The 25950-nt window shown below is 37.0% G+C and overlaps 2 protein-coding genes across 2 annotated transcripts in view; one reads left to right on the forward strand and one right to left on the reverse strand.

Moving 5' to 3' along the window:
* Window positions 1-24667, reverse strand: LOC128987360 (malate dehydrogenase, cytoplasmic-like). The gene is made up of 8 exons (XM_054408166.1): window positions 24525-24667; window positions 24116-24311; window positions 22209-22345; window positions 5348-5542; window positions 4556-4699; window positions 3649-3750; window positions 2572-2694; window positions 1-964 (listed from the first exon to the last, which is right to left on the reverse strand). The coding sequence occupies exons 1-8, from the start codon at window positions 24525-24527 to the stop codon at window positions 866-868; spliced, it is 999 nt and encodes a 332-aa protein (XP_054264141.1). The 5' UTR covers window positions 24528-24667; the 3' UTR covers window positions 1-865.
* The window catches only part of LOC128987359 (uncharacterized), a 34020-nt gene continuing 32528 nt past the window's right edge, over window positions 24459-25950 (forward strand). Inside the window, exon 1 of the mRNA XM_054408165.1 lies at window positions 24459-24699. The gene's annotated coding sequence lies outside the window, so the exon portion shown is untranslated. The remainder of the gene's footprint in view (window positions 24700-25950) is intronic.

The raw sequence follows: 25950 nt of genomic DNA on the forward strand, positions 1-25950 counted from the left end.
TTTTTGAAAACAGTAACCATATATTTGCATACAGTATTACATTCTGAGGACCACATATATTTCATCTTAAATTTAACAACACATAATTGAACATAATTATAACTTATTTGTTCTAATAAACGAAAATCTGTTTTGAAAGTCACACCAATGAGTATAAAATGGTGTTAGTCTTCAAATAAAAAAACACCTCCACCATAGCATGCACTCGAACCACCACCACCACACTCAATTTACATAAATAACAATTATTAATGAAAAGTATTTCTATTGAAGATAATTGAACGGAAATTTGAAATATTACAATCAGGATGGTTAGTAAAACAGTCAAAGACTGGTAAGGCACTGAAAGGATATTTTAGTGTTTTGTAGCATTGGTTAAAAATATTTCAACACTTATTTTTGGTCGTAGTACATCCGTCACTTCACACATTATAAAAAAACAAACTGAATATTTGTAAGAAACTAAAATTCAAAAATACAGTCAAATATATTTACATTTCAAAATAGGAATACTATTTTACAAAATTGTCGAACCTCCCTCTCAACATTATTTTGTAATCCCCTCAACTATGGTGGTTTGATACACTTAGACCTGATTCGGATAGACAAGCATAACACAAAACTGAACTTCAATACCACATATATTTAAGCGTTTATAATTAAAATGATAACTGATTTGAATTGATTTTCTACCACATCGAATCTACTTTCCACTTACATTTTACACATCCCGGATGTAGAAAATGTACAAATGACGCCAGATGTGACGAACTGCAGTTTATTGTCGCTAGGTACAATGTGTGGTCTACAGTTTGCAGGGGGTGGTGGGAGTTGGGGAGGGGGTGTCGGAGGGAGGGGGGCCCCGTCAGTGGGAGCAGACCGCCAAAGCTTCCTCTCTCTCTTCCAGCAGCTCCTTCGCAGTCACGTCCATCTTGCTCCGGGCAAACTCGTTGATTGGCAGGCCCTAAACAGTGAAAATACATTTAAAGTTTTAGGAAAGAAATAGTCAAAAATGTATAATATTAGTTTCTGGCTTAGTTGTTAGCGAGAAGTTTACAAATCCAAGGCAGCATTTTGGGTTCGTTTCTTAGTGTTGCAACTAATATTTATCAGTGTAATTCATTTTTATACAGTACCGACTAGCCCCCTTGCTTTGCTTAATATGTTTTACACACAGACCAGAGACCTATGTGAACAAGGTTAAAGATGCCACCTATCTCTTTTTTTTATAAATAAATTAGGGATGGACGGGTCCCGAAATTTCGGGAATTTTTCGGGAAAAAAATATTCCCGATTATCGGGACGGGATTACGTTTGACTCGGGAATTTTTCGGGACGGGATTTGGTCCGATCGTCGGCGATTTTTCCGCTTCGCGAGTGCCGATAACGCCGTTATTGCGAGCGATAGGTCCGCGAACGCAGGAGAGGAAGTCATTTCGACGATTACGCCGTGACCGCGGAGTCATTACGACGATCGCACCGTGACCGCGAGTCAAAACGACAGTCACGCCGTGTCCGCGGAGTCACAACGACGATCGCGCCGTGACCGCGAAGTCCTACCGACGATCGCGCTGTGACCACGAGTCATACCGACGATCACGCCATGTCCGCGGAGTCCTACCGACGATCGCGCCGTTACCGCGGAGTCATACTGACGATCATGCCGTGACCGCGAGTCAAGACGACGATCGCGCCGTGACCGCGAGTCATACCGACGATCGCGCCGTGACCGCGAGTCATACCGACGATCGCGCCGTGACTGCGGAGTCCTACCGACGATCGCGCCGTGACCGCGAGTCATACCGACGATCGCGCCGTGACCGCGAGTCATACCGACGATCGCGCCGTTACCGCGGAGTCATACTGACGATCATGCCGTGACCGCGAGTCAAGACGACGATCGCACCGTGACCGCGAGTCATACCGACGATTGCGCCGTGACCGCGGAGTCCTACCGACGATCGCGCCGTGACCGCGAGTCATACCGACGATCGCGCCGAGACCGCGAAGTCATACCGACGATCGCGCCGTGATCGCGAGTAATGACGACGATCGCGCCGTGACCGTGAGTCATACAGACGATCACCCCGTGACCCGCGAGTCACAAGTTACTATAGGTACCTGTAAATTGTTACCCATTTTTTTGGTTTTTATCGATCAGTGCCACAAATGGTAAAAATTGATTTCGTATGTCTTTTTTGGTAACTGCAATACAGTACTTTCTTTTTATGCACAGAAAAAATCCCGTCCCGTCCCGTCCCGAAAGTCGGGAAGGAAATAAAAATCCCGTCCCGTCCCGTCCCGAACTAAAAATTCAATCCCGTCCATCCCTAAAATAAATAGGCTATCAACTATTATTGTTATTAAGTAGAGATGGGTTTTGTCTGGGAAGTTGTTTTTCCCTGTAAATGGAAAAACTACTGAATCAACTGGGCTATTTTATGCAAAGACAGATGATGAACTTATTCAACTCATAGACTTTAATATTCCCTCGAACTATTACCAGTGGACGTTCATTGTGTTGATTTCTGGTGAGCAATTTTAAAATGGAGCATTCACAATACCCCATACCTGAACAATGGTCCACTTCTTGTCCTTGACAGTAACTGGGAAGCTGTACATGATGTCGGCTGGGACTCCGTAACTGCCGTCACTGATGACGGCCATGCTGGCGAACTGACCGGGGGTGGTGCCCTACACACACACACACACACACTTGGTTTGCAACAACAGTCTACTACATACTGAGCTAGGCCTGCTGAGGTGTTGAACATTTTATAGGCCTACTAAAAATGCTATCAAACTGCTATCAAAATTAGAAATCTTTGGATAGTTTAACACATGTGTCGGGCAATGAAACCCTCTGATTCAACTACTAAGATTAAGAAAAAAGTAAATGAGCGCTCTACGATCGTTGAGCTAAACCGCGTTGAATGTAGTCATCACGGTCAAAATTTGAACCCTATTGTGTGGCTTTTGTAATGTACTTGCCTTTGAAAAGGTGCTTGTACACTTTTGTATGAATTGTGACTTATTCTGTTATTGAGTGGAATTCAACAGCTATTTTCTTGCTATTGCAATATTGCATGTTACAAAAGTAATATTTTTTTAAATTTACTACCTTCGTAAATTCTATAGTTGTAGTCCTATTTTGAATTAGACATTTTCCTAACAAGAAGTCCTGAGATGTCAAAAATAAAGAGAGAACCTTATCAACAATGGGCAATGCACCTACCCCGGCCCCGCCTGCCCTCCTCCAAGCTCAGCTGATCCGACAGTCATGGTTAGGCGTTCGTCCCGCGTGCGGGATAAAAATAGTATTTTTCAACCCTGAGGAAGCGGAACGTTTTTTTTTTAGTTCAGCGAAACGTCTGACTTTTGATGCCATGGTCGATTTTGTGTTGTGCGTATGTATGTGCTTCTATGTGTTTTGACGAGTCATGGACTTCACAGACAAAAATAAAGGTGAGTGAAGCCCACAATAATCTTCGAAAGAGAACCTTATATATTACAAGTACAAACCTTACAAGAAACTTAACTGGATATAAAATTAATGGCCAATTGATACATGTTCTCTGAGAAAAAAACTAATTACAACTAGGTGATTGAAACAACAGTCATCCATATGACATTGAGGGGTTTATTTACCTGCCACAAAGTCTTCATGTGGTCACCAGCAGCCTTAGCAGCTGACAGTGCAGACGACATCTTACGAGCAGAGATCACTGCGGCTCCTCTGGTTTGGACGGTCTGTAAAAATTACAATGGTCTTAGTTACATAAGTTGCAAACTTCATCTAAACACTCCTCTCCATATCCATGTACTTTATAAAGAGTTTTGATTAGGTAAATATTTTAAAGATGTTTTTTAACACTCAATGAAGAAACTCAAATGACCAAGAGCTAGGACACCATTGGTACAATTTTATGAAATTCCGTTACAGTAGGCTTTAGGTTAGTTTAGGTGAAATAGGGTTATGTTTTTTCTTCTAAGTCATGTCTCAATTTTTAGTTTCATACAATTATTATAACGGTACATGTTTTTCTTGTAATCAATAAGAAATTATGACCAAAGAAAACATAAGCCAATGTTTGTGGAATTGAACAGATTATGTGAGGTCTGTACATATGATCAATTAACTGTTCTCACTGCCCACTGTATGCCAACTATAAGTATGTTTACATTAGAGTTTTTTTGTTTGAAGACATTTTTCAGGCATACAAATAATGTAACACACACACATTATTACACTTAGTAGGAATAAAGCAATCAGAAGAGGGACAGTTGAAGACAGCTTAAGAGGAGAGAAAAAGTAGGAAAAGCAAGACTATGGTTTGGACATGTATAGAGATTGCCTGGGAAAAGGACTTGACAGTGATAGAGAGAGGGGGATTTAGATGGAGGTGGATAAAGGAGCTGAAGTAACAAACAAAAGAAATATGGTGTAGTATAGGAAGAACTTTGGAGGAATATAACATGGAGAGGTCTATTTATGAATTATGACCAAACCTGAGAACAACCGGAACGGAAGATGATACCAATTACTCGTACTTACCTTGACAAAGTCATTGGTCAGCCAGGGGTCGTTGTTGAGAGCCTGAGGTACGGGCACGTCCTTGCCATTAACGTCCACAACAGCGTGAGAAGCGTCCGGGAACTGAGTGTTGGAGTGGTTACCCCAGATGATGGCGTTCTTTACCTGTTAACGAGATTGTAAAATCAGGCGACAGTTATTTAGTTCATAAGGACAAAGAAAAAGAGGGTGAAGTATACAAAGTTGAAAAACATTAATATTTTTCCAAAAAAACCTTTGAGTTCTAACGTTTGATGTATCGGACACCGTTGATACAAGACTAACATAACCAAACTTTCATTTACAATTCTATCTATGCATCTAGTATAACTCAACAATAACGGCTTAAAGCTAGACCTCTATACAAGTGCTGCAACCTGGGAGTCAATTATGTAACTACTAAGCTTGGATTTTCCGTTGATCAGTGTTCACACACATTTTAAAACTAGTGGCCATTTTAACATGGAATGTGTGGTTCAATTAATAATCAAGATACACCATTATGAGGGGGATCTTGATGTGGGAGGCCTAAAACAAACGGTGAACAGTTTGAGTGGAAGTTGACAGGACTGGGTGAATTTCAATGAGTAGTTCATCGAATCAAGTATTTTTGGGAATTTGTATTGTCTTTACTCTGTGCCTACTCAATGTGTTTATAAAACACGTAAAATTTGCTTTGTTTATTCTTCATAAATTAGCAAAGTGTTTAATCGCAGGCATAATTAACTCACTGGATTTCAGAGGGTTAAAACATCTTGCAAGTTGATGGCCTACCTTGTCCACGGGCACTTTGAGCCTGGCGGCCAGCTGTGCCTGGGCTCTGTTCTGGTCCAGACGTGTCATGGCGGAGAAGTTCTCCCTAGGTATGGATGGAGCGTACTTGGAGCAGATCAGAGCGTTAGTGTTGGCAGGGTTACCAACCACCAGCACCAACACACTCTTCTTGGCGTACTTGTCTAGAGCCTCGCCCTACGACAGGAGAATACTTTGAGATATCACAACAATGTTAGCTGTTCCATATATAAGCTTGCAACAGGGGTGTATTTTTCTGCAGGTTACATCAAAGGCATAACTAAAAAGGCAATGTTTGAATGTATGCCCCAAAAAATTATTATTATTTAAAAATTATTTTGAGACCTATAAAATAACCTATACTTTTTTATATTTTTAATGAAATGGCGACCATACAAACTAGGTATTTTAAGCCAAGTATGAATGGAGATGAGTGTAGGATGAGTAGGATCTTTTAGTCTTGTTAGTGACTAAGGCCGACATATTCCTTAGACACAGCTGTTAATTAATAGCCCACACAGCTCAGGCCCGTTTTTGACCATGTCAGCGCCCTAGGCACAACTAATAGTAGCGCGCCCTTAGCAATATATAACAGGGTGACCACCAACCGGGAAATCCGGAAACTAAGCGTGAATTTTTTTGAACCAGGAATTATGTGTTAATTTTCTACCTGGAATTGTCAATTTACAACAGTGATGTTTCCGTGACCACGGGAGACGGGAGGCGATAATATGTCTCCACAAGGCCTCGAGGGAGGATCAGAACTTTGCCGCGATCGCATGAGATGATAATAATATCTAAACGACCGCGGGATATGATCATGATTTTACCGCGATCGCACAATACGATAATGAGATCCACAGAGCCGTGAAGGATAATCAGAATATTGCCGCGATCGCATGATACGATGATAATGTCTAAACGACCATGGGATATGATCATGATTTTACCGCGATCGCGCGAGACTATGATAATGACTAAATGACCGAGGGATATGATCATGGTCCACACAACCACGGAAAACAGTCAGAAATTTGCCACGATCGTGGAAGACGATAATGATATCCACATAACTGGGGGATATTATTAACAATTTGCCGTAATCGCGGGAGACAATTACGATGTCTTCACGACAGCGGGAGACGATTACGATGTCTTCACGACCGCGGGAGACGATTACGATGTCTTCACGATCGCGGAAGACGATTACGATGTCTTCACGAACGAGGGAGACGATTATATGATGTCTTCACGACAGCGGGGGACGATTGCGATGTCTACAGGATCGCGGGAGTTACGATAATGATGTCTACTCTACACGGCTGCGAGGGATGATCAGAATTTTACCGCAATCGCGTTAGACGATGATAATGTCCGCTCAACCACGAGAAAGATCAGAAATTTGCCTCATTCGTGAAAGACGATGATGATCTCCAAACAACCGCGGGAGATGATTACCATTTGCCGCAATGGCGGGAGAGGATGACAATGCCTCACGACCACGGGAGGCTATGATGTCTTCACGGCTGTGAGGGATTATCAGAATTTTATCGTGATCACGCAAGAAGATGATAATGTCCACTCGACCCCGGGAAAAGATTACAATTTTGCGTCATTCGCGGTAGACGGTGATAATCTCATCACGACCGCGGGATGTGTTCATATATTGCCGCGATCAAGGAAGACGATAATTATGTCCACACATCAGCTGGAAATAGTCAGAACTTTGACGCGATCGCGGGAGACGGACGATGATGACGTATATACAACCGCGGTAAATAATTAACATCTTGCCGCAATTGTGGGAGACTGTTAAGGTGTCTTCACGGCCGCAAGGGATTATCAGTTTACCGCGATCGCATGCAAAAACGGCCACAATTTTTTTTTCTATTTTCCAACTTTTGGCGCCCCCCAAAAAAGCCAATTGCCTCGCGCCCTAGGCACGTGCCTACCTTGCCTATTCGGTAAATCGGCCCTGACACAGCTAATGGCAACTAAGGGACCTACAGTTTATAGTGGAATCCGAACCTCATTTTTGTCTTGGCATTATATATAGTTATAAATATAATGCATCGTGTACATGAACAAAACACGAAACACAGTCAGAATCAATATTATACTAGTTCAATATAAACGTCATGTGTATATCGTTCCATATGAGTGTTACTGTGTCATAGTTGCGTCAGGCTCGCCATAACACATGGATCGGTCCTTCTAATTGAACTATGTTGACGCAGCCTATACAAAAGTATGATTTTTGTACATTGGTGTCCTGGAATAAAAATTGATTTGATTTGAAGTGTAGCATGCCTATAGAGTTTTTATTTTAAAACTGTTATGTGTTGGTGTGTGTATAGTGACGAAGACATTCATTGGATGTTACGAACTCTCTTCAGATGTTACGAACTCTCTTCAGTTTTATGATCATTTTATAATGGGTCTTAAGACCTAATCCGTTGACTACTCGGTAAGACAAGGAAGGTTGGAATTTATATTTTTCAATAGGCTTTAATTATTTTGCCGAAGAGGTTATACAGTAGTGGAATTAAGGTTTAACTGAATTGTTATTGTGGTCAGATATCTGGTAAACCTGTGTATGGATAGTTCTCAGGCTCAAAACTGTTATGATATCCTGAAGCAAAGTGAGTTCAAGGTTAAGATGATTAACTTTAGAGCTGTCATGTCTTAACATTCAAAATAGCTTGATAAGTTTTCGTCCACACGTTTTAATGGGACTCATGCATGAAGAGTAAAATTAAATAAAGATTCAAATAACTTTAAAAATATTAACCAACATAGTGAATTAGGGGTAAATTCCAATTCAAAAACCATTTCTTTTTTTTTTTTTTTTGCTAAATATCGTTGATAGATTATGTCTGTTATTTGCAACACATATTTGTCTGATGAAGTCTGCACAGTGGAAAAAACCGAGGAGAAATCTAAACCTTTCAAGTCCAAGGTCATCAAAACTATCAGTTTCTTGGCACAGGTAGCCGGCTTCACATTCTCAAAATAACAGTAAACATGGCTTAGCTACTGAGCTACCGACTGTTAATGGATTTGTAGACAAAAAAACATTCTAATAAAGTACAAAACGAAATTGACATATGAATAGTCACAATTCCTTAAACCTTGATGTCTTCAACTTAAAGTTAATTAAAAAAAATTATAATAATAAAATCAGTAGTGGTAAAAAAAAATTGGAACAAATAATATTTGACCAATACAATTCTTTTTCTCTGCAAGTAACATAAATCTCCATTTGAATTTTTTGAATTTTGTATCAACCTACTCTACTTTTTAATGAAATGTAAGTTTGTTATACATGTTGGGTCTGGGCGGGGGGGGGGGGGGGTCTGGGTCCCATGTAGTGGTGGACAAATTGAATAACCAATGTTTTGCAGATTTAAATGAATTTTTAAATACTGTAATATAGTCATTAAAATTCAAGTAGGAATTTTGAATTTAATAAATAATCTCTTTTTTGGGGACTTCTACCTAACAGATATTTTTTAGGAAAACAAAGTTTTTTTTTGTTTGGCTAGATGATTTCTATACAGTTATTTCACAATTAATTAATATTGAATGAACGTATGACATTGAATGGTAAATTATTGTGGTTTATTTTCATTCAATTTAAGAAGTATCAAATCATTCTAAGAACAAAAACCGTCTAATTCTATACTTATAGATAAAGTAGTTTGCTCACATAATTGATAATTATGATTTGTATCTACAGTATTTCTATACTAAGAGAATCATAAATCAACTTCATGAGAATTCATATTGTCAGTATTGAGTTGTACTTTATGGGTATGTTCATTTAATTAGCAAATAACTCACAAAAATGTAGTCAGTTAAAAATAAAACATTTGTAGTTATAGGCTCACAAATCTAAACGTGATTATATTTTATTTTAGGAAGATTGAGTTGGCAAATTTAAACATTAGTTTTACAAGTGACTACTTGCTCAAGTCATTAAGATTAGATATGGCAGACACCAGTTGATTGTGACTACTATTTATATATTTGCTGCCAATACGAGTTGTGTAACAAGCATTGAAACTGAACACAGCTGGTACAAACTATATATACATTTTAACTAGGCATAGACTGAGATTGTTTATCACATTACTTCATGCTAGGCCTAGAGGTTGCGGCATTATCGCTAGATAAAGTATATTGGTGATTGGCAGGATTTGAACCCGGGACCTCAGGGACCGAAGTCCCGCTATGTACCACTAGACCAGCCAACTTCCAAACTAAAGGCAATGAATCACATCCATCCAACTTGAGCATAAGAACACATTAAAATAATTTTCTTGACCAAAGTAAAGATTGAACACTATTTAAACCATCTTTATACTATTTTTAAACCAGATTCAGTACAGCCTACAAATTTGTATTTCCATTGTAAAACCCATACAGCTATGTAATGAGAAGACATTATTGTTTGATGATAGGTCAGTTTCAAACAAAAATTGTATGCTCCTACATTTAAAATTGCATTGCAAAATTATAAAGAAAATACTTAATTAACTGTGCAAAAATAGTTTATTTCAACATTTTAGGATTAAAATACAGCCACTAAGACAGAGATGAGCTAAAAGTGACCTTGAAAAGATTTCCCAAGGTCTAAAATGATAAACAATGCCACTTATGGACCAGCATTGCGACCCGTGAGCCCATGTTAATTTTTTTTTATAGTATATTTCATCACTAGGGCCTAAAGTGGCTAACTTTTTACCCGAGGTCAAGTTTTATGATCGAGGCAAAGCCGAGGTCGGAATATGAGCGAGGGTTAAAAAGTCACTTTTTGCCAGTGTGTTGAACTATATTTTTAGTCATATTGCATCATTTATTAAAAAAACAAAACTAGAAAATTAAACTACACACAGGGGTAGTTACCCCCCCCCACCCCTTTACCAAACACCACAAAAACCAGTGTTGAGTATTTGCACAACCTGCCGCGGGTCTTCACTGCTTGTTATTGCTATTTATTTTTCTGTGAACCAGTGCGAACCCTTTAATTATGGGCCATCGGTTTGGCCGGCTCACAGATGATTTAGAGCTCAATTCCATTGTCTAGCGGAGCTCGCGGCATTGGCCGTGCTGGAGCTCGTGTGCTTGCTGCTTGCTGCGTTACCACTTAAGCACAAGACTCCGGTTTGAACAAAATTGTCTATCATTTATTATCACATTATCACCTTGAAACTGTAGTCCTTGAGAACTGTACCGTCTTATTGTTATGAAAAACTCAATACTGGCTGCTCACAAGTTTTTTAAGAAGGGCAAATCGGCAGGAAAATACATAATTTTTAACATTCCAGTTTTCCCTCATTTGAGTACAGAAACACAATTAATTGTGGAACTTCCGACCAAATTTAATTTTAACATTGGTCGATTTTTGGAATACATTTTATAGCCCCAAAACTGAGTAACAACTGAAATGGAACTTGGTAATTGATGAGATTTATCCTGGTCAGGTTCATGTGTATTCATGTGTATGGTGATGCTGCTTTGGATTTACTGAGACGGTGGCGTCGTCCTGTAATCCAGCTACTAGGAGGTCACGAATTGTGGATATTTATAGGCATGCATTGTGAATGTGATACTCCCTGGTGTGGATTAACGTCCGCACTAGTGAGTACTATGACTATGCACAGTGCTATCCTGATAATTAGACCAATTCGTTAATACAAAAAGGCGAGGTTAGGATTCCACTATAAATTGTAGGTCCCTTAATTGCCATTAGCTGTAGTATGGGCTATTAATTAAGGAATATGGGGGTCTAAGGAATATTTATTTATTTATTTATTTATTTATTCATATCAACGGATACACCATTTACAAAATATGTGTTTTAAGCACATGAGCAGAATGAAAAGATAACAAAAAAAAAATACAAGATAAGTAACATAATGACCATGAAACAAAGCAGCTTTGCAACAAAATTATAACAAGAAAACAACAGCGTGGCAAAAATTACAGATAATAACATTAACAAAGTATTGTACAGATAATTAAAAAAAAAAATGTAATATTAATTTGGACTTCAGAAAAAGCATATGATTTTGAAAGCAACAACAACAAATATCTCCTCAAGATTTAACAAAATATAAACTATGATGACATTAAGTTCAACGTGAAAAAATAACAACAAACAACAATAAATCTATGAATGAATAACAAGAATGAAAGAGATTTAGGAAAAACAAACAAACATCAGCTACAAAACAGGCATAACAAAGATAATGTTGGAGCATTTTCTTCTGAAGGAAGACAACTGTTCATTGAAGAAGTCAACTTGTGACCCGACTTCGTTTCCAAGACGCTGCAATCTGGCCAATCCACAATTGAGAGAGTAGTTAGTTGGCAAGTACAGGTGAGCAAATGTATCCGAAGATCGTGTTCCTCTCGGTATAAGGAAATTAATTCCCTCCAGTAGATCGGTAGAATCGATCTCACTACGGACCAGTTTAAACAAAAAAAGGATGTCGTGCAGCTTTCTTCTGAGATGGAGAGGTTGGACGTTGAAGCGCTCCTGAGGCTCCAAGATTGGTGGGGCACGATACTCATAGCCCAGTCAGACACCTAGGACTCGGAGGAAGCGTAACTGTACTTTATTTATCATTTCAATATGGCCAAGCTGATATGGTGACCAGATAATAGAGCCATACTCCAAAACTGGTCGCACTAGGGTCTTATATAACACTAGAAGTGACTGTGGGGACTTGAAGTCTCTTGATGATCTAAGGATGAATCCTAAGATGGAATTAGCTCTTGCGATAATATGAATGATGTGCTCAGCAGGACTCAAGGTAGAAGTAAGTATGACACCAAGATCCCTCACACGATCCTCACGTCTCAGAATATCACCACCAATTTTTTAGTCGAAGGTGCTACATGTTACAAGTCTTGTGAATGAGACAACATGACACTTAGAAACATTGAGTTCCATTGCATTTTCATTGCACCACGTCTCAACGTTGGTGAGAGATCGTTGGAGATGTTCATGGTCTAAGGATGAGGAGATCCGGGAAAATATCTTGAGGTCATCAGCAAACATCAAGCAGTCCGACGTCAGTACACCAATTATGTCATTTATGAATGTATTAAAAAGTAGTGGACCGAGGTGAGAGCCCTGAGGAACACCGGAGAGAACATTGAAGGGCGAAGAGAAGGTGCCACTACACTTGACAATCAAGTGACGATCTTTTAGGTAGCTTTCCAACCATTTGATCAATGGACCACTAATGCCATAACCAGCAAGTTTGGCGATCAACAAACCATGATGAACCTTATCAAAAGCCTTGGAAAAATCCAAGTATATGCAGTCAACCTGCCTTGAACTAGTGAATCCTGATGAAACATATTCTTGAAATGATAGTAGGTTAGTAATGGTGGAGCGGCCTCTTAGAAAACCATGCTGATTACGAGTAATATATTTTTTCAAATAAGCATAGAGATGGTCCAAGACCAAAGACTCATAAACCTTGGCCAAAGCCGATTGGATCACAATTGGTCTATAATTTGAAATACTACTTCGGTCACCAGACTTGTAGATCGGTACGACAAAGCCTTGTTTTAAGGCTGATGGAAAGATACCAGAGAAAAGTAGGGCATTGAATAGGACGGCCAAATGAGCGGCAAGAACAGGAGAGCAGAGTTTCAGAACAGCTGGGGGTATGCCATCTGGACCAGGGCCTTTGGATGGGTCGAGTTTGTCAAGCCTCGATTGAACCTCAGTGGCTGATATTTTGATCAAAGAAAGGGAGTCACTAGTAGCGAAATTGAAGACAGGAATTGGAACATCACTGTCACCAAACACTGAAGAAAAGTGACCAGCAAAAAGGTTGCATTTTTCACTTGGGTCTTCAGCCACTCTATCATTTAGGGCCATCTTCGGTGGGAGACTGGATGCGCCTTTCAGGCTGGAGACATGCGACCAAAAGGATTTGATGTTATGAGGAATGCTGTCCTCAACCCTACCAATGTAACATGCATAGCAATTTCCAGCCAGGAGTTTGCATTGCCTCCGCAAACATCGAAACCGTTCTAGATCAATAGGGTTTCCAGAAGTCTTGAAATTCCTATGGGCAATCTTCTTCATGATGACCAGATTTCTCAGGTCCTTGGAAAACCATTTAGGGAAACTAGATGTTTGAACTCTCTTCATGGGTGTATTCAGCGTTATGATGTGAGACAGCTGACTGCAAAAAAGGCTGAATGACTGTTCGCAGTCATGCAAGTCATCTAATACGGGCAATGTAAGAGCTTGCACTTGGTTAAATATTGATTCGTTGTTACATCTTCTAAAGTCATGAACAAGCTTTACGCAATTTTGACTCACCGGAACAGGGATGGCTGCAGTAATTTCTAAAGCAGGATGATGTCTATCTTCCGGAAGAAAAGAGTCAAGGGCCGGAGCAACTACAGTGTCAGGCATTGACGAGAGAACGAGGTCAAGTGTGACACCTCGATAGTTGTGGACATTGTTGTTGTTGTGGATTGTTTAGTTGTTGAGCTGTTTAAGTTCATAGAAGTTGGCCAACTCAAAGATGCAGCGTGAGGATTCATCAGTAGCTTGAGAGGATCCAGTCCAGTCCGTATTGGGCAAGTTGAAGTCCCCAACCAGTAGAATGTTGTCATTACTACAGCCAATAACTTCTTCAGCAGATTGACAGAAATCACTATAAACTGAACTATGAAGATTCGGGGGGATATACACACAACCTATTATTGTGCTTGATTGGGCAAAGTTCGTTTTAACAAAAACACTTTCAGTATTGAGATTGCAAGGAGAAATTCTATTGCAAGGAATCGAATCACGCACCGCAATGAGAGATCCGCCCCCGCTAGACTTATCACTAGTCATGGTTGACCGATCGCACCTAAACACAGAAAAGTTTTTAAAGCCCAGTTCAGAATCTAGTATATCATGCGTAAGATTTGTCTCAACTAGAGCAATAATATCATATGAGGTGGTTGCTAAAGCATGCATTAACTCACTAAGTTTACTTTTTAGTCCATTAACATTTTGAAAGAGACAGTTTAATTTTTTTGGTGTACCGTTGAAGCTTACTAGTTTTTTTTATTCTTAACGATGGCGGGGATATTATTTTTGTACTTTATTGTCAGATCTTTTTCACCTTTGGAGATCCTTTCCTCAAGTTCAGATTTTAAAGATTTGAAGAAGGCCATTTCCTGAGGTGTACGATCACGGGATGCTTTGACATCAGAGAGACTGTTATCCAACTCGGCAGCAGATTCAGAGGAGAAGTTAGATAGGAAACCTAGCACATCAGATTCCTTGCTCAGTATGACTTTCAAAGGTCTTAGTCGGTCTTAATATGTCGGCCTTAGTCACTAACAAGACTACAAGATCGCGCCACTCATCCCACACTCATCTCCATTCATACTTTGCTTAAAATACCTACCTTTGTATGGTCGCCATTTCAAAGAAAAGTATTAAACCTATTTCTATATCAATCTGAAATGTGTCCAGCCAGAAACAATAGGCTAGTACAAGGAGAAGTAAGGTACAGAGGAAACTCGCTTATGGGATGAGCGCTTTCAGCTCTTCTATTTTGTGCCGGAAATATACTTGTGACGAGCAAGGAAGAGCCCTAACGGCAAGCACTCTATAGAAATCCTTATCGAACAGGACAGAGGGTCCACCTCCACTATGAGCATTGTAGTACATGAGGACGAGGGGTGTGTATCACTTATGTGTACCAATGAGTGATTCTTCTATACTTTACTTCTCTGTGGTTGGTAGCGATATTTTTTTAATATAAGTAAATTAATATTTCAATTTCCAACAACATTTTCTAATTAAGTAGGATTTTTACAGATACGGTGCGTTGAACGACATTGAAGATAATGGACTTTACAATTTTAATACTATTTTTTTCTATTTTTACAGTAAAACAAAGACACATTTTTACTTCTTTAACCCTCCAAGTGTCCATAGTTTAGGCCTTAATGTCCACCTATTTTTGGCGCATTTGCAAGGTTTTATTAAAACGGATCTGAGAAGCTTAAAACAATGTTAATTCTAATGTTCTATATACCATTTTGTTTGGAAAATCATGGGCTTCAATATTATATATAAAACATAAGGAACATTTTATAAAAAAAAAAATTTTTAGGTAAAAAAATTTAATTTCGAAAATTTTCAAAAAAAAAATAAGTTTGCGCTCAATGAAATTGTATAAATTATAGGCCTATAAATATTTGAAAATAGCCACTTTGTTCTAAATTTTATGAGGATTACAAATATATAATAATATAAGGAAGTAGATTTGCAAATAAATAAGTTATGGGCAAAAAACAGATTTCAGTACATAGCGTTTAGCTAAGAATGCATAGCCTAACCATAGCTAGGAATCTGGCTGATAATTTACATCAATATCACTACCTACTTCTTCAGGATCATCAAAACCACTTAAATCTTCTTATAATGCAACACGTATATCACTACTTTTGATTTTTAACACTAAAACAATGATAAACGTAATAAAACACATCAGTCATCGGTCGGAGGGTAACCTAGCTGTTTACAAATACACGCACGTCAGCTGTCTGCTACATATTACGATCGGCTCAGATAACGTACAGCGCTGAGACAGACCTCTGGAGAAAGCTTAGAATGAAACGGAAAGAACGATACCTAATTCGATCCAGTTCAATCCGATTCAGTCAGTTATAGAGCCTTCGCCGTAAACGATGTCTGCTTGTCGAAAAATCGACAAGTAACACTACACAAAGTGTGCTGCTTGTCGAATTTTCGTCAAGTAACACTGGGAGGGTTAATAAAATAAAAGTGGAAACGAAAGGAAAGACAGTGGCATGTAATAATTAAACACAGCCAAAAGCCCTTGAAATACCAAACATAGATGGTTTTAGTTTTAATATTAAATATATAGATTCCAAATACAAATTCGTTTAGAGTCGAAAATCTTTAGTTGTACCAGTATAGTCGATTCTAGTATTAGTTTTGGCTTCTGTTTTATGGTTACTATTTTGGGAAAACATGTTGTACCCTAGAAGGGGAATTTTACCCTTTTGAAATAGCACTTAACATAATGAGTTATAAAAAGAATTGGTACTGCAATTTCTCGAACTATACTCATAAGTAATAACTGATGGCTATAAAGTTCAACTCTGTCTTGTTGTAGATGCCATTTATCTATAGCTATCAACTAACAATAAAGGTCATTGGATAGTAACAAGACTAGAACTTGGACCATTGCCTTAAAAAAAAAAAAAAAAAAAAAAACAACAACTTAAAGTATTCCAATAGGTAGCGTTAAAACTAATTTTCTGAAATTTCTAATTAGATATAAGTTTGATGTACATAAAATTCATAAACTGTATTAATTTTAAGCAAACAAAAACACTCCTTCAATACTTGGAAAAAATCTCATGAGTGGAATACTTCAGGAAGATTTCTGCATCCGTTATCAATGCGACCTTTTATCATTGAACTGTAGAGGTTGTTATTTTGGACTTGAATAAGATAAGCAGTCAGTAGTTGATACTGGTAACTGGTATAAATAAGTTTGATTCAAAATCATAGACAGAACTGATTACAGAGCTAACACATTATGATTTATGCTACATGTTATTAGTGATTTTATTATCATCAAGCTCTAACATTACCCAGTTATAATGGAAACATTTTCTCTAAACTTCATAATTACAGAAAATGTTGGCATCATTTATGATGGTTAATATGAGTTGAATATGCATGCCTTTTAAACTAAAACAACCTTAATATACTTTATTGGAGAAAAAAATGGTTTATGTATTGTAAAAGCTATCAGAATGACGGGATTATTAAAGTTATAACAAAAATCTCTAACTGCTTAGAATATAAAGTATTCCAACAGTAAAATCTTGACCTTGAAAGCATCCATTGAGTAGTGTCCATTATAAAATCAGTCTGGTACAATATTTATGCAGACCTCTGGACTAACATGTTGAATTAACGATAATGAGTGATTGTTAACAAATACAGAAGGAAAACAACTGACAATAATGTTGAAAAACGTCACAGCTCACAGTTAAACAAGACTAAACTATCTAATCAGAATGGGAATTGTTGGAACTTATAAAGATGTTCAAGAAAATATTCCATACTTAAAATACTGTAATGACCTTGAAGTAAATAATGAAGCTGAAGTTTTACTTTTTGTTATTTTGATTTGTGTCAAGGCAAAATCACCATCACGTAAATTAAAAGCATAAAATGGCTTCTACGCCAATCAAAACGCCAGTCACTCACACAAACAAACACACCAATTATAAGACTTCCGCTCTCACAATGAATTCATTCATTGCAAGAAATGTTGATCTAGCTGTTCACCATTGAAAAATAAGAGATCTTTCAGAAATGTCTGTTTGAAGTAGGAGTGCAACATGTAACTTTCTTTAAACATCAAACCGTTTGAGAAATTGAAAGAGAATTGATAGAGGATAAAGCTAAATATTATATTTTATTCCACGAGATTTTAGTCTAGTCTATTACATGATGTTAAATCTATTTGCTTTCAGGTTTTTTTTATCAAACAAAACAATAAAAGAGTGTACGTACATTTCCTGGGTTCTTGTTATATTTCTCAAACCATTTTATTTATCTGATTTCACATCTTAAAAGAAAACTGAACGAGAATACAAAATAAGATAAACTATGCTTTCCTGTTTCTTGAACTAGTTAAGTTTTTTTTAAACAACCATTAAGATCTTTTTTTTTCATGTGTGGATTTGAAGCTTTAAATTCAAACTTTACCATTATTATTCAAGTACACTAACAAAAGAAATGATAGCTGTTTTAATGTTTCCCTTAACCTTCAGTTAATAATGACAGATATGCGTTAATAGTGGCAGATCTAGCCAGTACCCCCCCCCCCCCCCTTGGTTAAAGAATTGCCTTTGATCGTGGCAAAATGGTGAACATCTCCCACTATCTCGGAAACATCGTTATCATTACTCCCTAGCGTGGCGAATCATTAACAGGGTTGGTACTAAATTTGGAAAATAAAATTCTCTGACTTTTCTAGTTTTCCAGACTGATATTATACTTTTTCCAGGTATACCGTAAGTCAATATCAACTAATCAAAATCAATAAATATTAGAACAAATGTAAATATATAACTTATATTTAATCACTCCCATACAAAACTTATTTCAAACTATATACATATTGATTCCTCTTCCGTACCGATAACTATCTATATAAAAATGTGCATCAGTGCTTATGTCGTTCTTTTTGCTGTTACATTAGTCATCACCCTGACAAAAACATATTGAGCAAAATGTAGCATATCTGTAAAAAGGTATTCTTTCAGGAGAAATTCCAGATTTTTTTCATAATTCCCTGACTTTTCCAGACCAACAAAATTCCCAGACTTTTCCACGTTTTCCCTGACCGTAACAACCCTGATTAATTTTAGAAAACAACTCGTTGTTATTACAATGCAGCGGCCCCTTTTTGCTTGTAGTCCTAGGCTGCGGCCTGGTGGTAAGTCTGGCCATTGAGTATTATACATCTCTGCAATTATAATCAATGGTCTAGCCCTGGTCCTACTTCTATCTCGCGATTGCAAGAAAATCCTCAACATTACTGTGAGCACCAAGATATTAAATCATCACCTCCCCCGATTGCAGCAAAATCTTGAACATCGTCGCGAGCACCAAAACTTGTTGTCGTCATCCGTGACTGCGGCGAAATGATTGCATGACAACCAATAAAATGAAACCGTCATTTTTTACCAATCCTCAATTTCGGGGGTTTTTAAAAGACCAGTAAAACGACATCCAACCTTAAAAATAGTGTTAATTTGAACCCTGTTATAAAATGCACTAGGCCTACAATTTTTTTGATGGCAAAAAAGTAAATATATAAGTGTAATAATGTATAAGCCCCCCCCTTCTAAAAATTCCTGGATCCGCCTTTGGATAGATTCGTGGCTTGATGGGATAAAATGAAGTACGGTATAATACTTTTGATTGGACGATTCCTTGATATTTTAGTACCTGAATTATGTAAATTTAAAATAAATATGGTGTGTACTTCGTTTTTTTTGTTTTTTGTGAAATTGGCTGAATTCAATTTTCAATTGAATTTTCAGAAGCTTTGGAATGTAAGCATCGTGTAAAAGTTTTGAGTTGGTGTGCAAAAACTAGAATTTTGAGCAAAATTAACAATACAGAAATTTCTGCTGTGGTGGGTCACTGTAACTGGTGTATAATAATGACTGTGTCATTGGTCTGTACAATGTTTAAATAAGACTGTTCACAAAAAGGTAACATTTTTCCTCGATCTCCTATTAAAATTACTTTTCAAAATTGAAACATTTTTGCATTATTTAAGGTATTAGGGTTAGGTACCTAATCTATTTGTAATTTGCAAATATAGCTCCAATAATCCAAATCTAATGGAACCGTACCCCATTAGGATAATCTAGAATAGTCAAAAACTCAGGTTCAAGTTGATTTTTACAGGAATTCAAAGTATTTTATAGAATATAGGCTATACTTCATTTTCAGTAATGTATGCTTTTTTTATTAGGCCTAAATAAATAGCTTAGTGAACAAAAAGAGATTATTTTCGTAGAGTATATATTACACATAGGTAGGCCTACTATAAGTTATCTATTTAAGTTGTTGGTAGAAGTGTGTAAGCGGCTCAATTAGCGAGCCGAGCCAAGTCTGGTCAAAGAGCTCAAGTGATCGAGGATCAACTAAAGATATTGAGCTTGAGCCGAGCTTTTATCTATTGCGATAGCAGAACACGTCTGCAAAGATTTTGCTATTTCAAAATTCACACTTTCACCACAGCTATGTCTCAGACTATGCTAACAATTCCGTGACCGTGGAAGACAAAAAGGAAGCTAGTTTTACAGTTACCACAATGTATGACCTCAAAATACAAGCACAACCATAGGCGTAACTAGGATGACCCTAAGGGGGGGGGGGGGTTTCCCTCATATCAGTTCCAGTTACTGCAATTAAACTTATCGCCACCAGTGGGAGCCAGATAGAATAGGGCCATTCCATGGAAAATGAGCCTAGTAAGAAAAAACCAATTTATATAAATTTAATTGTTTTTTACTGTTTTTACTATCTAGACATGTTTAATTTTAAGAAATAAAAAAAAATTTTAGGAAAAATTTTTTTTCTTCTTATTATTTCAGTTTACAGATTAGGGAAATCAAGCGTTGGTAAGGGGGTAATTTTTTGTTGAAAGTTTGGCATCACTTTATCTGCTTATTAAAAGGGCACATGGAAGCTGGCTGTGTTTAACAGATAGAGAAGAATGTCAACTTAAGACCCATCTTGATTGTTTGTTTTCAGGTAAGTCTTATATATTAATTAGCATTTGTCCTAAATGATTAAGAGGTTTTATTGTCCCACCCGTGACAAAAAAAGAATAAAAAGTTAAATACTAATAACATACCATTTTTTGGTTATGCTTCTTTTGTGATGGTTGTAACAATTGGTATACAGCATAGCTGTTAGTAGTGTTACATTTTAAAATTTGCTGTATATTAAGTTGAAATTAATAGTCAATTTTCTGTCCCACCCGTGACACTTATTGTATGCTATTGGTTATCCACAACCTAGACTTAGGCCTAAAATGTCAGACAGTGTTTTTCTGTTCATGGCTAAATCATAATCACAGCCCATTATTTCTAGATTGTTTTAACATTTATTGTAATAATTAATCTAAAATATTTAAGATATATTTAGGCCTACTGTCCCACCTGTGACAGAAAAAGTTAGAGAAGTCAAATTCAAGTAACATAGCATTTTAGGTTATGTCTCAATTGCCATGGTTGTAACAATAAAAACTTCAACAAAGCCATTAAAATTATGTAAAATTAAAAAATTTGCTTTAAATATGGTTTTATTTACTAGTTATTATCTGTCCCACCCGTGACACTTTAGCCTACATTACGCTGGTAATTATCTACAGCCTAGATGTAGGCCTATAAGCTGAATTTTTAAGGCAGTGATTTATAGTTCATAGATTAACCTTTGTCACACCCCATTATTGCTTGACTGACTTTAACATTTATTCTAATATAAGCTATGTTTTTGATAATCTTCAGCCGAGCGGATGAGAAAGCTGCGGGAGAGAATGAAGAAGGACAAGAATAAGTATGAAGATTCATTATAGGCTATTTCTAAGTTTTGCAGTTCATCTGAAGTGTAACAAACCTTGTATAGAAAGTTTTCAAAATATAAACTATTTTTGTTGTCATTATTCATTGTTTTAGTTACTGTGTCCCACCCGTGACATTTTTTTGTCCCACCCGTGACAGCAGTTAAATTTAAATTTAAATTAATGTATTGAAGATAGAGATTTAATTTTGGAGATATTAAAATAAGGGTGTTTTAATCCATCCAAATAAAAATTACCATTCAGTTCTGTTTAGTATTTTCACAGAGTTTGGTACTTTTTTAGAATGATACATAGTGGCTCTTCCTTTTTCTGTCCCACCCGTGACAGGTTTTTAAAGTGTTACAACTCCCTTGTTAAGTAAGAAACAGCTCTAAAATAATCCACAGTATTTGTATAACTATTAGTGAATACAGCAATAAAGTTTTTGTTGAACTGTGCTTTATAACTTAGAATATATTGTCTTTAAAATGCAATTAAACACGTCTAACTGTCCCACCCGTGACGATGGAATGGCCCAATAGTAGGGGAAACTAAAAGTACAGTTTTAGATACTTTTAGACCTTGTCTGGAGCTTGCTTGGTAGGCTACCTTATTTTTTTTACTCTTGTAATATTTTTCATCCATTCATATAAAACCACATAGCCTACCTGAACCTTGAAGATTTTCACATTAGCAGAAAGCAAATCCTTCCTTTCCATTCCTTCCCTACGAGGCATGGCTCCAACAAGAAAAGCTGCTTCCACGTCCTTGAACGCAACAGCAACATCAGCAGTGGGGATAACCTCTGAAACCATAAGTTATATGTCATTTGGTGAGCTTTTGTATATAAAATGTTGGGATTGGTTGCACTAGAATTTTGTATGAAAAGGATTGAACATTGCCTTAACATAATAAGCCTATATAACTTAGCCTATATAACTAGACCATCTGTGCGACCACTCTATTTAGCAAAATGGCCCATGATTCTCTAATGCAAACTTCATATATAGGCTAACATAAACTACTCTACTTACTTGACTAATGATTATATTTTAAAGACCACTTTGAAGTGAAAGTAAATTGATTGTCACTATTATTGTAGGCCTAAAAGCTAGAAGGTAAAAACGTCAGCTGTGCAAAATTTTTCTATAAGCTTCAAAGTATCTTATGGATCTAAATTGTTTAAAAAATGCTTTAAACTGTTCCTTGACATCAACAATGCAACTTTGTTAGGCCTAAGTAACCTCGTTTGTCGGTGAGGCTTCCTTTTATTACTAAACCTACAAAACAGTTGGTGAAAGTAAACATCTGCTTTAACATTATAATTTATTTGCAAACATTTTAGATCCAAAAGTCTGAGATTGGACCCCTTAAAACCCTCTGGGGTGGAGCCCTTTGGACAGATCTGCACCAAACTTCACACAAACCATCCTTGAATAATGCTTAATAATGTCTGAAAGTTTCATTAAAATCTGTCGAGCGGTTTCTGAGCCCATAGGGTACATACATAATAGTTCCTCTTTAATAGATATAGATAGATATAATATATCAGCAATAACCACAAACGTTATAAAAAAATAGGATAGGGCCTAATTTAGGCCTATGAATATTTTTTACATTTTTTTTTAAGATTTGCGATTGTTTTATTAAATTTACAAAACAGTCAGCTGACTTCTGTTTGAATACAAATATAGCCTATGTTGTAGGGAATGGGCATACGGGAGGGACGATGGCTAAAGGTGTGGTGACGTCATATCTAGTGGCTTATGTCTTCTCTTGAGGCAACACGATTACCGTAACGGGACGATGTGATTCCAGCGGCGTTCGTGGCTTAGTTGATAGCGCATCGGACTAGTGTTCAGTAGGTCTCGGGTTCGAAACTTGTCATTGGCACTAACTTTTTGTTAAAGATTTTGCTTTATTTGATTTTTATCTTATATCTTTTATATATTATCAGCAAGTTTGGTTGGTTAGGTAGGTTATGACAGTTTAATTTTATAATTAAAAAGTTAACTTAAATTTTTCAACTTAGCGGTTCTAGCGGCGAACGCTGACACTATGTTAGCCATCATCCCTCCCGTGTGCCCCACCAATGTTGTAGGACTACATACTGTAGAACTCTTTTTATAACCCATTGTGAGGTTTCGTACTTTCTTTAGGCGAGAGGTAAAAATAATCCTGTTTGGTGTTTCAGTTCAGTTCAGTAGGCCTACACACAACCACTAAGTTAAGAATAGGAACAACTTTGCCAGTTTTAGGCATATTCATTAATCGGTGAGAGTGTAGGCCTTCTTAGCTTGTAACTTATTAGGATTATTATAAACAAAACTAGGCCTACATTTTTTCAACCTAGGTAAGTAACAAAAGCTAACTTAGGCTAAAGCCGCGTTTACACAAGGCCAGTAGAGCATGCAGGTTGCTTGTGTCTAATGTATTTCAAGTTACCAAAGGCAAGTAACTTGCCCGCCAACTGGCCTCGTGTAAACACGGCTTTAGGCTCTTAAGCTAGTCTATATATTTGCACACTAAATTTTGATCTCTAACTCAAGGTATTGAGACAAGATTTTACACGTACCTCTGACTAATGGCAAAGCACAGTCTGCTATTTCCATAACAACTCCTTCAAGCACACCCATCATGGGGGGAATATCCAGCAGGTGTAGAATGACAGGTTGGTTGGGTCCAAAGACATCTCCTTTGGCTAGTTGGTAAATTAGGGAGTAAGCAATTTGCCCTGCTGCTCCAGTTACGACCACTCTTATTGGTTGAGCCTAAAAAAATTAAGATTACTGAAGTAAAACAATGATCATCATGACATGAGACATGACACTGAAGGTCATTTTCATAATGGTAACTACTCACTTCCTTCTTAGCAATATCAATAATCTGGACCGAATTGATTGACACGGAGTCTTTGAACTGAAGCAGTGAGTTGTGTTGCGTGTTTTGTGATATTTAGAGATATAGTTAACTAAGTTACTCACCATTTTGTGTCTTTCGGTCTACACGACTATAACCTCAACCAATGGAATTTCAAGCGGTAGTGGGAAAGAAAGAATGACAGATGCAGACACTTCAAGAGACCGGGGAGTGAAGATCGTCTTTTCCAGCAACCAACCAGCTGATGGCACAAAAGCTAGAAAACAGTCTGTGACTCAGGTTGGCCAACACTGTTTGTTGAAATTGTCGAGTTTTGGCATAATGTTACCAGTAATAATTCTCATTACCGTATTTATTTTCGAACACCTCATTTTCTTGAACTGTAGCTTTTTTCATCAGGCTATATCGCTCTTTTGAATTGGAATTGGTTATTCATCAATGATAATAACCGGTAAATTTAACAGTGTTGAAAGTTGTCATAGCACTTGAATGAATCAATCTACTGTACTTTATTTATGGCACAGCTACGCTTAACGGAATTAAAAGTCATTTTAGTCTTATTTCTTTAATTTCTGTAATTTTTTGTCTAAATTGCCTTTAATTAATTAATTATAATTTTACGTAAAACTTTATAATTTACGTTGAACTTTGAATTATTATCTCTAAACTCGAGTAAGCGAGTAAACCCACAAAACACAAAATTATACACTATCAAGATCGCCATGCGCATAATATAAAATTCTCATACCATAAAATAAATTACTCACAACAAATTATATACATAGGCTAGGCAAAGGCAACGTTCCTTACTTAGAAAACAGAAAACTATTTTTTATTATAGTTCGAAGTTAATCTGTACGAGTGCAGCAGTAACCGAGATCGGCGTAAAGTTTCTAGTGTTCGCCAACAGATATCGCAACCACATACATAGACTAACTCTGTTATAGTATAGCATATACTATACAATTTTAGTATTATAGTACATTAGTATAAATAGTATAGTCAATGGTATTGTCGAAAAGAAAGCATTTATAATGTAATATAGTAATTAATCTTCGTGAGTTTACAAATTAAATTTTATTTGTATTCGTTCCTGATACTAATTTTGAGGATTTGTTAGTACCGTAACATGATTATATTACATGATGTCAGCTAATATCCATATAGGTATTTTTATAATATTCCCTTTTTAAACTTTGTCGACTTGAAAACTAATTTATCTGCAATTTTTTTTTACGAATCAAATCTAGAGGACACATAATACACGATGTAATTAGTAATTTTATAACTATTCATTAAACTTCCCGACAGTTTTATGTTAGTATAGATAGACTTAGTCAAAATGTCGACAATGTATAATTTGCCATTTTATCAATTCCAAGAGCTTTTATCATGCTAGCTTTAATTAATACACCAGAATCTACCGAGATGTTTGTTGAACTGGTAAAACCCTGGACACTTTTTTGTTTTAATTGAGATGAGAATAACTTACTTTTGATTAAGAAATCTTTAAAACTTGTTTATTGAACT

Source organism: Macrosteles quadrilineatus, unplaced genomic scaffold, assembly GCF_028750875.1.
Source record: "Macrosteles quadrilineatus isolate MER2022 unplaced genomic scaffold, UCM_ALF_1.0 Scaffold_2__2_contigs__length_208266976, whole genome shotgun sequence".
NCBI lineage: Eukaryota > Metazoa > Arthropoda > Insecta > Hemiptera > Cicadellidae > Macrosteles > Macrosteles quadrilineatus.

Excerpts from the sequence above, each read along its gene's own strand:
- LOC128987360 (XM_054408166.1), bottom strand. Across the intron at positions 22,346-24,115 it reads TGCTTTGCCATTAGTCAGAG|AGGTTATCCCCACTGCTGAT; the intron begins GTACGTGTAAAA and ends TTATGGTTTCAG. Across the intron at positions 5,543-22,208 it reads TGAAAATCTTCAAGGTTCAG|GGCGAGGCTCTAGACAAGTA; the intron begins GTAGGCTATGTG and ends CTCCTGTCGTAG.